This window comes from Danio rerio, chromosome 1 (assembly GCF_049306965.1).
Source record: "Danio rerio strain Tuebingen ecotype United States chromosome 1, GRCz12tu, whole genome shotgun sequence".
NCBI classification, from domain to species: Eukaryota; Metazoa; Chordata; class Actinopteri; order Cypriniformes; family Danionidae; genus Danio; species Danio rerio.
This window is the reverse complement of record NC_133176.1, coordinates 12064057-12077866: the sequence shown is the minus strand read 5'-3', so window position 1 is coordinate 12077866 and position 13810 is coordinate 12064057. Positions and strand designations below refer to the sequence as shown.

Here is a 13810-nt window from a genome sequence, read left to right as displayed (position 1 = left end):
CTTTCTTTTTCTTTCTTTCTTTCTTTCTTTCTTTCTGTATTTTTATGAATATTTATGTAAACAAACAAATATTAATTTATTTATGAGTTTATTAATTCCAGGCATTATCACAGATCCCTATCTAGCAGGATTAAATAGACAAATGTGGAGCAGCAAGTGCTTTTAGTGTTTACATTTTGAAATAAGGGAAATTGCATGCAATGTTTTTAAAGTGTTTTTTTCTTATTTGTTTACCAGTTAATTAGCCATATTTAATTTCTACATTTGACAAAGTATTTTAGTAGCCTTACTGTGTTATTTTGGGCGACAGGGTGGCGCAATCACCTCACAGCAAGAAGGTCAATGGTTTGTGCTCACGGCTCGTCAGTTGGCATTTCTGTATGGAGTTTGCATGGGTTTCCTTCGGGTGCTCTGGTTTCCTCCACAAGTCTAAAGACGTGCTTTAGGTTTACTGGGTAAGCTAAATTGTCTGTTAGTGTATGTGTGTATGTCCTTGTCCTCAAGGTTGACACCAACATGGTGCGGCTAAATATAAATTTCTATACAAACGGCGTAAGTAAGGAAGGAAGTACTTTGTTATTTTGATATTTTGCATGAAAATCTATATTCAACTATTGTAATTTTTTTTAGTACCATGCTTATTTGGATTTCAATCATTAGAAATAATGTGCATAACACACAATTTCCTTTTATTAGACTTAAGCAAGTTAGAAAATAAAACAATTTTAAAACAATTCTATGTGAAAATTTGTCTTGGGGAAATTTACACTGTAAGCAGGGTGTTGCTGCCTGATTTTTTAAAAAAGTTCAAAAGTTCAAGATCAAATTACAAATTATATTAAGTAATTAAATACATCAATTAAACTGACTTAAAACATTAATAACAATTTGCAACGTAAAAACACATGACTGATAAATCAATGTGATGTGAAATGTTCATGCATTCTTTTTCCTTCAGCTTAGTGCCCTATTCATCAGGGGTCACCATAGAATAAACCACCTGATATGAGTTAAGTTGAGTTATTTAATTTAAGTTATTAATTAGGAATGAATTAATTAAATATTAGAGTTGCCAAATTGGAGCCTCGGCTAGGTCAGTTGGCATTTCTATGTGAAGTTTGCATGTTTACCCCATCTTCACATGGGTTTCCTCTAGGTGCATGTGGTACAGGTGAATTGAATAAGCTAAATTGGCCCTGATTAATAAAATGACTAAGCTGAAAAGAAAATAAATGAGTTGCCAAATTGTTAATTTAATTGCACTAATTAAATCCATTGTTAAATTCACTGAATAGGATTTCATTGCATTGAACCCAAAATATCTGAAATGGGAACAGTGGTCTGTCATAAAAATGGCCTGAGCTCACTAAAGGCTGATGACAGCTCAGAATTTTATATAAATGAGAAAATAATGAGAAGTCATTTGCATTTCACCTGATATGAAAAGCAAAGTCCTACAACTTTCTGGAAATTAAACAATCCCTAAATTTGCATACACCATGTGTTAGGAATGTGATATGTGTGGTGGTTGTTTGGCTGTAATACGTTGGAATTTTTAGGTTTATTTTTTAAGTGTGGTCTAAACTTCCCCGCTGATAACAGTAAATAAACACTAACTCATGTATTTTTTGACTCTCGTGTAATTTCTGTAACTGCGGGGAAAACAAATGACTCGGCTGAATGAAGGCTATAATTGCTCCTGAATCAATATCATAAGTAAAAAAAAAAAAAAAAAAAGATGTAGAAACTTAATGATTTATAATAATTTCATCCTTATTTTAATGTTCCAGATAAGTTGTCTCTGGCAAAGTAAACATCTGTTGATATGCATTTAGTAAATAAATGTTGGTTTTTATTGTAAAATTATAAAAATATAATAACAGCAAAGATAATAATAAGTCAATAGCCATTAAAGGTTTAAATATCCCCATGGTTCCCCCCCTAGTAATATTTAAACAATTAGGAATGTTACAGTCTTATGAGCAGCATCATAAACATATTAAATAACAGAAATATTTTATTCAAATTTATTACAAACTATAAACATACAATTTTAGTTAACAAATGTTGTTTTTTATTGTAAAATTGTTAAAAAAAAAAAAAAAACAACGGTAATAAGGAGCCATAAAATGTTTAAATATATCTAGGTTTTCCCTTGTAATTTTTTATTTAATTGTAATTTAAGTCGCATAAATAAGTAACATTATAAACATATTAAATTAAACTTATCGCAAATTATAAATATATTTTAACAATACAATCAGATCCAAGTTATTCGACGCAACAGTCGTGAAAGAGTTTCCGACTTTTATTTTGAAAATAAAATCTAATTTGATATGTACATCTGAAGAAGGAACCGGATGTTTTGAGCATGAGTGATGAGTTACTTGTGAGTTATGACCATTGGTTATGACCCTCGACGTCGAGTAGTCAGCTTTCATTTCTCATTGCTCTATTTCAGTCTAACTTCCTTGCAGTATGAGAGCAGTCGTCTGGTTTCATTGCGAAATGTATGAGGTAAGTTAAACAGGATGTCAAAGTTTTCATTTACAGCATTTTACATTGTTGGTAAATGTGGTCAAACGCGTAAATGCCGCAATAGTGAAAATAAAGTGTAATATGGATACACAATACTTTTCAGCGGGACTTGCTGTAAAATGAAAGCGAAAGTGCTTAGCTATTGTCAAGTGTTTACGCTTCTTTGGAAAGTACTGGATAGCACTGCCAGGAATCACCAAACGTTATACAGCGCACACACACACACACACACACACACACACACACACACACACACACACATGTTTGTTTTTGTGAAAAGTGGGGACATTACATAGGTTTCCATTCATTTTATACTGTCCAAACTGTATATTGTATTGCCCTCACCCCACCCCACCCCTAAACCCAACCATCACAGGAGACTGTGTGCAGCTTTACTCTCTGATTAAACTCATTCAGTGTGATTTATAAGCATTTTGAGAAATGAGGACGTCACCAATGTCCTCATATTTCACCTCCTTTTTGTAATACCTGTGTCATACCCATGTCATTATACAGATTTGTGTCCTGATATGTCACAAAAACACGTACACACACACACACACACACACACACACACACACACACACACACCTACTAGAGTTAAAAATACAAGTATGTTAAAGAGTAAACAGTATACTCTCACTACTTAGAACTAATCTAGGTTTGACAGCTAACGCTTTTTTGACACTTCACAGTTTGTTACATAATTATTGTTTCATGCAGATATGATTTTTTGATTGTAAAATAGTAATATTTTGGATAATTATTGCCATTTAAAACAACTGTTCTTTTTTTAATTGATGACTAAAAACATACTGATGTGACACTGACACATGCTGATGTGATGTAAAAGCTGAAATTTCATTAAATTCCAGTCATCAGAGTCATGTGATGCTTTAGTAATCAGTATGGTTTTCAGTAAACATGATGACTTGCTGCTTTAGGAAACATATATTTTATTATTATTTACACAGCAGTGGTTAAAGTATTGTGTGTGTTTAAGTATTAAAGTGCTGGTTAAAGTATTGTGTGTTTGTGTTTTCTAGATTCTTTGATTACTAATTTTGTTACATTATAAATGCCTTTACTGTCTTGTCTGAATAATTCAATGCATCCTTTAAATTATTTTTTATAAATAAATGTAATTACTGACTGAATTGTATCTTAGTGCTGATGTTTTAATCTTGTAAAATATTGAACATAATTATGCAAAACATATTCAATGAATTCTGATTTTCTATTCTGATGAATACATTTTTATTAAAGAATTTGCACCATAAAAACTTCATCACAATCACAATAATTTCTAAATTCTTTAAATATCTGTGAGAATTGTCTTTCACAATTAAAATGTGAAAAAACGAGTCCAAACTCAAATTCCCCTGTTTATGAGGAAAGGTTTTTGGGAAAACCCATGATATGTAGAGAACATCCAAAAATAATCTATCAGTTCAGACTCATACCAGAAGAGGTTAGACATGCTGCATCTTCTAATCGCTTTAGCTTTGCTCAGAGGAGGTTTGTAATTGACATTTAACTTAAATGGCTACTAAAACTGCTGGAGATGGTGAAAGCTTTAATACATTATGGATTTGTTTTGTATTCCACAGCTTATCCTTTGGAAATTGTGGCACGAGGTGACACGGCTGTTGTGTTTGGTCAGGATGCTTCTCTCTCTTGTATCCTGCCGTTCGTGTCAGGCGTCAAACAGGTGACGTGGCAGCGGGTGCGTGCGCAGGATGTACACACTCTGGCCACGTTCAGCGAGCGCTTCAAGGATAATGTGGATGAGGACTTTGTCGGAAAAATAATTTTCCAAGCATCATTTAATTCAACAACTATTGAGATAAAAAACACAACATTTGAGGATGAGGCTTGCTACATTTGTTCCTTTAAAGTGTATCCAACAGGACCCAAACGAGAAACCTTGTGCATCACCGTTAAAGGTAGGTTAAACGCTCAATACCAAGAGTATGCCAGTATAGCCACAGGTTGCCACGTGTTTTAAACACATTATTTCCTTTGGCAGGAACAGTGGTTTGATATTTATGTTATTGGTTAAAATACTTTGCATGTGAACTCAATCTTTTTCCAGTGTAATAACAATGGAAATGTTTAATATAGCTTTAAATAGTCAAGACTTTGACTTAAAGGGATGGTTCACCCAAAAATTAAAAAGTTCTGTCATTATTATTTTCTTCATTTTAACCAGCTCCAAACCTGTTTGAGTTTATTTCTTCTGTTAAACACCAGAGAAGATATTTTGTAGAAGCTGGAAACCTGTAACCATCGGCTTCCACAGTATTTGTATTTCCTACTATGGATGTCAATGGCTACATCTGTAACCATGCCTTTTTTTTGTATTCAACAGAAGAAAGAAACCCATAAAGGTTTGAAACCAATTGAGGATAAGTAAATAGTGGGTACATTTTCATTTTTGAGTGAACTATCCATTTTAATGTAGCTTTACCTTTGAAAGCATTTTATTAATAGCCATAGCATTACGGAAATTACTTACAGAAGTAAAACTACCCTGAGTTATACACACTGGAGTAAAAAGCAGTAACTTTAGGAGTCAGAGACTTTGTAAATGTACAATATTACTCTTTCTGAAAGGAATAAATCCACCACCAAATGGCACTTGGGAGTGAGAATAAATATGGCTGCCATATTAAAGGGTCATTCCAAACTCAAGTGCTCAAAACTGGCCATGACCAAGGGCACTTTAGAATAAAGCATTGAAGTGATGGACAAGCATGTTTAATTTAACCCTTTAACTACTCCACCAAGAAAAATTTTTTTGGATTGCAACTCCTAATGTTGCTAGTTAACACACTCAATGCATTTGTTTTCAGCACATCCCATAATTTCTAAAATATCAAGCTCTAGCAAATGGTTGATATGTCGCTTTATAATAAAAGTACCGGAATTAATACATATATTATGAAAAATCTGAAACAGGGTATATGCAGGAATCCTAAAGGTAATTTCAAAACTTTAAAATTCAAAACTTAAAAAAAAAAAAAAATTATATTTTTTCAGAATATTTAAGACCTCATCACCACTTCAAGTTCAAATCAGTATCAGACCTTCAACTAAACAAATAGTCGTTAATAAGCGGTTTTAGTAAAATAAATCAATGGAGCACAACCGTGCAGCAGAACTTAGTTAAGCTCGGAAGAAACAAAAGCTTAAAAGAATTTATTATTCGGTTGTTTTCCACTGTTTAAACTTGTCTTTCAACAACCAGGGGTACACAAACTTACATTTTCTCATTTTGCCATCTGTTTTGATCTATGGTTTTGCTACATGTGTAGAGCGTCACATAACCTTCCTGCGTTTGTTGCAAATTACGTGACATTACCCAGATGAGCCCAGGCCCAAACCAATGGTGTGGATCGAGTAAGCCATTGTTAATATTAGGAGAAAAGTAAATATATTTACGCTTTTTTGGGTTCAAACACTTTGGACAACACTTGAACAAAATTTAAGACCTCATAAAAACACGATTAACACTTTTTGATAACTTTTAAGCCTGTGAAAATGTGAAGTGTAAGATCAATTTATTTAAAAATGTATTCAAAATAAAACATTTTTAACACTAAATCATTTAATATTTTTATGTATGCCATAAAATATTTCTCATTAAACATGTTTTCTTTCTTTTTTATTAATATTTTAAAATCAAAATCAAGTGTAGTATTGCAACAGGATTATGTTCGATTTGTTATTATTTTCATTATTTAATTTTTGTAAACCAACAATTCTGTGTAGTGTAAACCATTATTTAAAACAGTCAAAATATAGTCAACCATTTGGTATAGCAGGCAGTTAAACGGTTAAGATGTAGATGATGCATGGAGATTAAGCAGAAGTGTGTCCAAAAAACACTTTGACCCCCGTCCTAGAGGAACTTTTTTTTTTTTTTTTTTTTATTAAGGCAAAATTATCTATTGTAGCTTTTTTTTTTTTCTTTACATAGACTCCTTAATATGGGCTGCCCACAACTTGGCTAGTTATAAGTTTACCATCTGAACACATGAAAAAAGAGGACTCTCATACACCCATACACACTCATTCACACACTTACACTATGGCCAATTTTGTCTATTCAATTCACCTATAGTGCATGTCTTTGGACTGTGGGGGAAACCGGAGCACCCAGAGACAATCCACCTGAACACAAGGAGAACATGCAAACTCCACACAGAAATGCCAACTGGCCCAGCCAGGAGTCAAACTTCTTGCTGTGAGGTGACAGTGCTAACCACTAAGCCACTGTGTTACTTTTTTTTTTTTCCAATAAAATGAAAAGCTTAATTTTAATTTGTCCAAAAATGTACAAACATACTCAATGTGTCAAACACTTACTTACACATACAACCCCATTCCCCCTGACCCCCAAAATGCCACTGAAAACTATTACAATTTACTGTCTAAAGATATTTTTTTCAATTATTAGATTTGTATACAATCATAGGCCACCAGATTTCACCATACTCAAAAGACTTTAAGGTTTTGGACAACCTTCAAACTAAATACTAAGCTTTTATTAAAGTTTTAGAGGTATATAAATTCAAAAAAACATTCAGAAAAGACAAAGATGTGACATTTATTTAAAAAACTAAATTAGATTACACCTGAAACCTTCATGCTAAATTTGATCCACATTAGAACAATTACATGTTTTAGACACAATACAAAAGATGCTTCACAGTTCTCTGAATAAGTCCCACTTTCTAAATGAAGAGCCTGTTGGAAAAGTCATTGTGTCACTGCAGCTGCCATTAGAAGCTCTAGTTGCCAAATAAATAATCATTTGATTACAGAATAGCTAATTCTCTGCATCCTTTATACAAAATCAGGCAGCTTTCATAGACAAGCTGGAAATAAAGACAGACTTCTGTAAGACAGCTAGCTCCAATGTCTTAATTGTTCATTTAAGTGTAGGAAGCGGAGCCTATGCACAGTTAATGTTGTTTAGGTGGAAAAACAAGCTGTTTCATCTATTATAATACAAATGAGCCCAAACTGATAAATAATGAATCAGAAGGTGCAAAGAGATCCATCTAGGAATGGAAAAGTACCTCATTGGATCAACAAACTCTGCTCAAAACGTAACTGAAGCTTTCCATTCAGTTTCCAATTTCAGAAAAATGAAAGGGGCTTTCAGGATTTTCAGCAGCCTGTAATATAATAACTCTAGGGTAAGATGGTTTAGTGTATACTGTGCATTTTATTAGACATTTACAGTTTCAAAGGATCAAATTAAACAAATTAAACAGTTTTTGTAGCCATTTTTGAAGTAATGTCCCAATAAGTAGGTGCCAATGTGTTTAGTTGTGCCAGACGGGGTGTGATTTTCATGGCTCACACAGGTTTTAAAGAGCAAGTTTTAGTAAAGAATACTGTTATTGTCCCCATGTAAAGCACAGAAATGTTATTGATAAGAGTAGTCGTAGATATTACATACCGCATAATTGACATACTGAAAAAACAACAATGTTGGACAACAGGATTGTGTTTGTACTCCTGAAGATACGGAGTCTAGGTCTAGTCTCCCACATCTAGGGTTGGACAATGAAACTGAAACACTGGCCAATTTAGTGTTGGAGGTTTCATGGTTAAATTTGAACAGCCTGGTGGCCATTTCACAGAGTGGTTTAATGAACATTAAACTGAAGGTGAACATTTCCCATGGCCTGCACATTCACCAGATCCAAATAATATTGAGCCACATTGGGGTGTTTTGAAGAAACAAATCAGGAAATGTTTTTCTCTACCAGCATCATGCAGTGACCTGACCACTATTCTGCAAGAAGAATGGCTTAAAATTCCTCTAGCCACTGTGCAGGACTTGTATCTGTCATCCCTAAGAGGAATTGATGCTGTATTGGCCACAAAAGGTGGCCCTACACTAGGGGTTCTCAATATTCGGTGTCCTGTAGATTTTAGCTGCATTACTTACCTCAACACACCTGGAAGGATGTTTCTAGAAAGCCTGGTAAGAGCTTGATTAGCTAGCCCAGGTGTGTCTGATTGGGATTGGAGCTAAAATCTGCAGGACTCCAGAACTCCAGGACCTAGATTGAGAACCCCTGCCCTACACCATACTAATGAATTATTGTGGTCTGAATTCGGGCGTTTCAGTTTTGTTCTCCGACCTCTGTATGCGAGAGGAGTAATTTTAACAACAGGGTCATCTGTACTTGAACATTTCAAGAGTGCAAAGGAAAACCCCAACCCTTAATACAGAATTTATGTTTATTTTTAATGCTACTAAACAAAATACACACTAATTGATCAAGTTAATTAAGTTTGACCTCTGAATGCATTACTTTTACACTCAAAACTATTATAAGAGTTCAGCTTTTATTTCTTTTTAAATGTTTTTTTGTTCTACACAATTCAATTTGTTGCTGGTATTTTCCAGGTATCTCGGAAATAACAGCGGCAGTAAATCCTGCAGACACTTCTGACACAGAAGTTGTGGTTTCATGTTCAGCCACTGGTAAACCAGCTCCAACAATCCAGTGGAAATCCAGAGAACAAGAGCTGAAGCACTTCAGGTCAGATGATTTCACAACCTACAACAAAGACAGCTCAACCACCGTTACAAGCAACATCACACTTCCACTATCCCAGTTTCATGGCAAGTACGTGGAGTGTTTGGCTCAGAGTGACGACATTGATAGGAGCAAAACAATTGTGGTATCACAAACAGAACATAAAGGTAACTTAATATGACTTTGAAGTGTTTGAGTGTTGATGTGGTTGTAGATTTAAAAACTGTATGGGCTTATATTTGCAGTACATAAGCAAACAGGGGCATTTTTTTATTTTAGAATTAAAGTAAAACAACACATGCACATATTTTTCAGTGGCATGCTGTTTTGTATAAATAATTACAACATTTTTTTTTCACAGAGAACAGTGTTACATTAAGAAATTACACAATTCCGGTGTTGATTGTAGTAATCATCAGTATCGTCATTATTGCCATCATTCTTCACACCAAGTTAAAGGGTAAGCTGCCAAATATTAGGACCACTTTTTTGTCATGTAAAGAATAGCATTGTTATATAAATATATTAACTTGATTTCTTATTTTGGGGGGATTAATATTCAGTATTACATGTTTCCCCAAGTTTTGTTTAAAAGAGATATTATATTTTTCCAACACATTTCTAAACAATAGTTTTAATAACTCATTTCTAAAAAATGGTTTCTTTTATCTTTGTCATGATGACAGTACATACTATTTTACTAGATAATTTTCCAGATGTTAGTATTCAGCTTAAGGCAAGTCATTTTATAACAATGGTTTGTTCTGTAGCAAATCCAAAATATTGATTAAGGGGGCTAATAATTTTAACTAGGGCTGCACAATATATCATTTCACCATTGATATTGCAATGTGAGTGTCCGCAATAGTCACATCGCAAAGATATGCAATGCTCTATGCAATCCAATGAGTCTAAATTATAGTTGACCAGGAGCTGCAGAATTGTATTTAATCCCCATATTTATATGAACTTTATAAGATTTATGCAAAAAAACATTTCTTTCTTAGAGTTTGTGTCCTGTTTCTAGTCCAAATATCTACACTTCAAAGCAAAAAGAACATTTTTTCACTTACTCCACTGGCAGATAATTTAACTTGTTTTAAGGGAAAAACTCTTACTTTTCACTTATTTCTTTTGACAGTGAAAACTAAACAAAATTTTTACTTTTTAAAATATATTTTACTCTTTATTTTTAGTTTTTTTTTTTTTTTTTTTTTTTTTTTTTTTAGATTTGAACTAGAAATGAGATAAAACAAAGTAAGTCAAGCTTTTTTTGCATTATGATTATTCAATTTCTGTACCTGGATAAACTGTTACACTGCCCAGCAGTGTTGCCAGATATAGGTGACTTTTTCCAGCCCAAACCTGCCCAAACACACACACACAAAACACACAAAATATTCTATTAATATTTTATTTAATTTTAATTCATATTAATTGAAATTAAGCTAGTTACTTTGACTGACATCATTTTTAACCATACAGCAACCAACACCAGCAGTCACTTAACCACAGCATTGAAACACTGCCCCCTCTCACCCACACAAGGCATTTATTGTTGTGTAGATTGCACTACCTATTAGAGTATGTTTACTTTTGAAATGAGGTATAAATTCATCCCATTTGGTGTTTTAAATTCTGTTGAACATAATTAGGTGCTGCTTGTCAATCACACAACACTTCAATGTTTGTTCTTGCTGTCAATTGGGGAAAAAATTATCGATAAAAGTGTTTGCGCTATGCGCTGGTCACTACTAACTGAATGGAGTAGGGGCACACAGTTATGTTTTGTTAAATAAGTTGCATAAAAAAAATTACTTTTTAAAACCCCCCAAATTTTGTCAACCCACCTATGCTAAATTTTACCCACACAATCAAATTCAAAACCGCCCAATCTGGCAACACTGCTTCCCAGAAAACCATCAAATAGTGTTATTCAAACCATCTTGTGAAACTATTCATGACGCAATATTTATTTCAGAAAAATAAAATACCGCAATATCAGATCTTTTCAATATTGTGCAGCTCTAATATTGACCTTAACATTTTTTTAATTGTTAAATACCAGCCAAAATAAAATACATTTTCTCCAGAAAAAAATATATTATAAATACTGTGAAAATGTCATTGCTCCATTTAATATCACCTGAGAATTTTGCTTTATCAAAAGTTAACAATATAAAACAACATCATAAAATAAATCATACACATGTCTGAAAGTAAATAAATCGATAAAAAGCATACAATATAAACCAATGGGGAAAAACAAAACAGTTTTTCCAGATGAAAACACACGGTATTAACTTGTTTTCTTTCTCTTTTTTTATTTTATTTTTTTACAGAGTTAAAAAATGTGAAATCTGAATGTGCAGCATGAACTGCTGCTCAGCTTCCACTTTATTCAAACTGTCAGGCTTTTCTGATGCTACATTCCTCATCTGTTATGACAGTCACTTTGTTTACATTCGTGCATAAGCTATCAATTGTGGCCTAATGCAGTGTTTCTCAACCACTTTCCTGGAGCACCACCAACACAGCATGATTTATGTCACGGTCACTAGAGTTTGAGCATATGAAATTCTGTCGTAAAGGCGCGGGAATAAATAGATAATTAGACATTACAAAAAGCAAGCGATTGGTCCATATTTTACATTTCTGTACAGAGAGGTCATGTTTTATTCTTCAATTGGTCTCACGCAATCACGTGATGTAATTTCACAGGTCAGAGTTCACTGTGCTTAAACTTTGCAACGCATCAAACTATGAAACTTGACGCTCAAGCTTGTTCTGTTGCATTGGCATACATATTCATCGAAGTCTATGGGGCGAAAAGTGCAGCGTGACCGCAGCTTTAGATGTCTCCTTTGTCTGTCACACCCATTACAGGGCTTTCTGTCTCTGCTAATGTGCTGAAGATCTCAATCAGGTGTGTTTGGTTAAGGAGAAATGAGAAATGTGCAGAGCTGGTGGTCCTCCATGAACGTGCTTGAGAAACACTAGCCTATTGTTTATTCATTCATTTTCCTTCGGCTTAGTCTCTATTTTTGAGGTCGCCACAGTGGAATGAACCACCAACTGTTCCAGCATATCTTTTACGCAGTCGATGCCCTTTCAGCCGCACACCAGTATTGGAAACACCTACACACTATCACATTCACATGCACACACTATGGTCAATTTAGTTTATTCAATTCACCTTTAGCATATGTCTTTGGACTGTGGGGGAAACTGGAGGACCCGGAGGAAACCCAACACCAACACAGGGAAAACATGTAAACTCCACATGGAAATGCCAACTGGCCCAGCCGGGACTCGACTCTGCAACCTTCTCACTTTGAGGCTAACCAATAAGACACCATGTCGCAGATGTTTGCACAAATTCACCCTGTGCATCCACAAACATTGTCTACTGTAAATTCTGCACTTTATGAATGTAGGATGACTTCTTTTTGTCCTTTTTGTATTATTTATTTTTTGGCGTGTGAACACTTTGTTTATACTTTTATTTGTTGTGCTTTTGTGGTTTGTTTACTGTGTGCAGTTTTGCCATGGTTTGTTACCTTGTTTTACTAGATGTGAATTTTGTAATGCTCAAGCCAAACATTAAAATTTGAAACTCATAAATGTTATACCAACTTGAAGGTTCGCTTATTTGCTGATCTACAATACACTGACATGCTTTTCAGCAAAATCACAGGTCATCTTTCTGTAATTCTCTGCAATACAAATGCTTGCTGGAGCCAAATTCCTCTGCCTTCAGTCATAAATACACTGTAGTTGGTTTATAATAGTTGTAAAACAGTAAAATGCTTGTTGGTTTATCTTTTCTATTTACTGGAAAAACTACTATAGATAACCTTATATTTTATTACTGTGAATTCCTGTATTTGCAGTAAAACAAGTCAGATTTATATGTTGTTCATATAATTTATAATCTAAACAGTAAACTGATATTCAATAACAAATATTTAACTGTAGCATCACATCACATTTTCTTTTTATTTACTTTTTAATTTTTTTTTTTTTTTTGGAATTATTGATTAAAAACTACACTTATGTGTATTTTTATCTCTGCTTCCTGAATCATATTCAGCTTTAATTAACATTAAATATTTCAGAGTTTCTGCAGGTTTCACTAAGTTACATTTAAGACCTTTTTAAGACTATTATGAAGGGAATTTTAGACAAGGCAAAATGCATTTTTTATATATATATATTCCAGTTGGAAAGCAGTAAATAAATGGAGAACTTTTAAACAAAGTGTTATGGAAAGTAATTAAAACATTGTGCCAAATAGAGTTAAAATGCAATGTTTAAATAAAAGGTTTTATTGAGATGGATTGCTGCTGTGTAATGGCCAGATTGGGCAGCTATACATGAACAAAGGAAAATTAAGACCCGCTTAAAATATTTTAGACCTACAACACAATATTTCATTAGTTTTAAGACTTTTTAATGCCTTAAATTTTGTTTTTGAGATTTAAGAATTTTTAAGACCCCACAGATACCCTGCAGTTAAAACTAATTTTCATGTTTTTGGTGTGTTTAAGTTAAACATTTAAAATGAAGACATGAATTAAACCTTATTTTTTGTGTTATTTATAATTTCAGTAATAAAAAATACATTTTGTGTCTGTGTCTATACATTTTGGTTAATTCTGTTACATAATTTTTAAAGATGACATACGCACTGACAGAAAAACTAT

General features: G+C 33.5%; 1 protein-coding gene across 3 annotated transcripts; it reads left to right on the top strand.

Annotated features, from left to right (window-relative positions):
* The first annotated feature begins 3421 nt into the window (after positions 1–3421).
* Positions 3422–12731, top strand: si:dkey-31e10.6p (si:dkey-31e10.6, pseudogene). Of its 3 annotated transcripts, none has more exons than XM_073949365.1 (5): positions 3422–4056; positions 4149–4484; positions 8972–9271; positions 9466–9564; positions 11447–12731. In XM_073949365.1, exons 1-5 carry the CDS (start codon positions 4017–4019, stop codon positions 11479–11481), a joined length of 810 nt encoding a protein of 269 aa, XP_073805466.1. In that variant the 5' UTR covers positions 3422–4016; the 3' UTR covers positions 11482–12731. The 3 variants fall into 3 exon arrangements, with proteins under 3 accessions (XP_073805466.1, XP_073805467.1, XP_073805465.1); XM_073949366.1 differs by having other exon boundaries at positions 3921–4056; positions 8972–9107; XM_073949364.1 differs by lacking the exon at positions 11447–12731 and having other exon boundaries at positions 3924–4056; positions 9466–9723.
* The last annotated feature ends 1079 nt before the right edge of the window (positions 12732–13810 follow it).

What these genes read in the sequence shown, in the direction of transcription:
- si:dkey-31e10.6p (XM_073949364.1), top strand. Translation starts at nt 4,017, where the DNA reads ATGCTGCATCTTCTAATCGCTTTAGCTTTGCTCAGAGGAG. An exon ending in CTTGTGCATCACCGTTAAAG is followed by an intron (nt 4,485 to 8,971) that starts GTAGGTTAAACG and finishes GGTATTTTCCAG; the next exon opens with GTATCTCGGAAATAACAGCG. An exon ending in ATCACAAACAGAACATAAAG is followed by an intron (nt 9,272 to 9,465) that starts GTAACTTAATAT and finishes TTTTTTTCACAG; the next exon opens with AGAACAGTGTTACATTAAGA.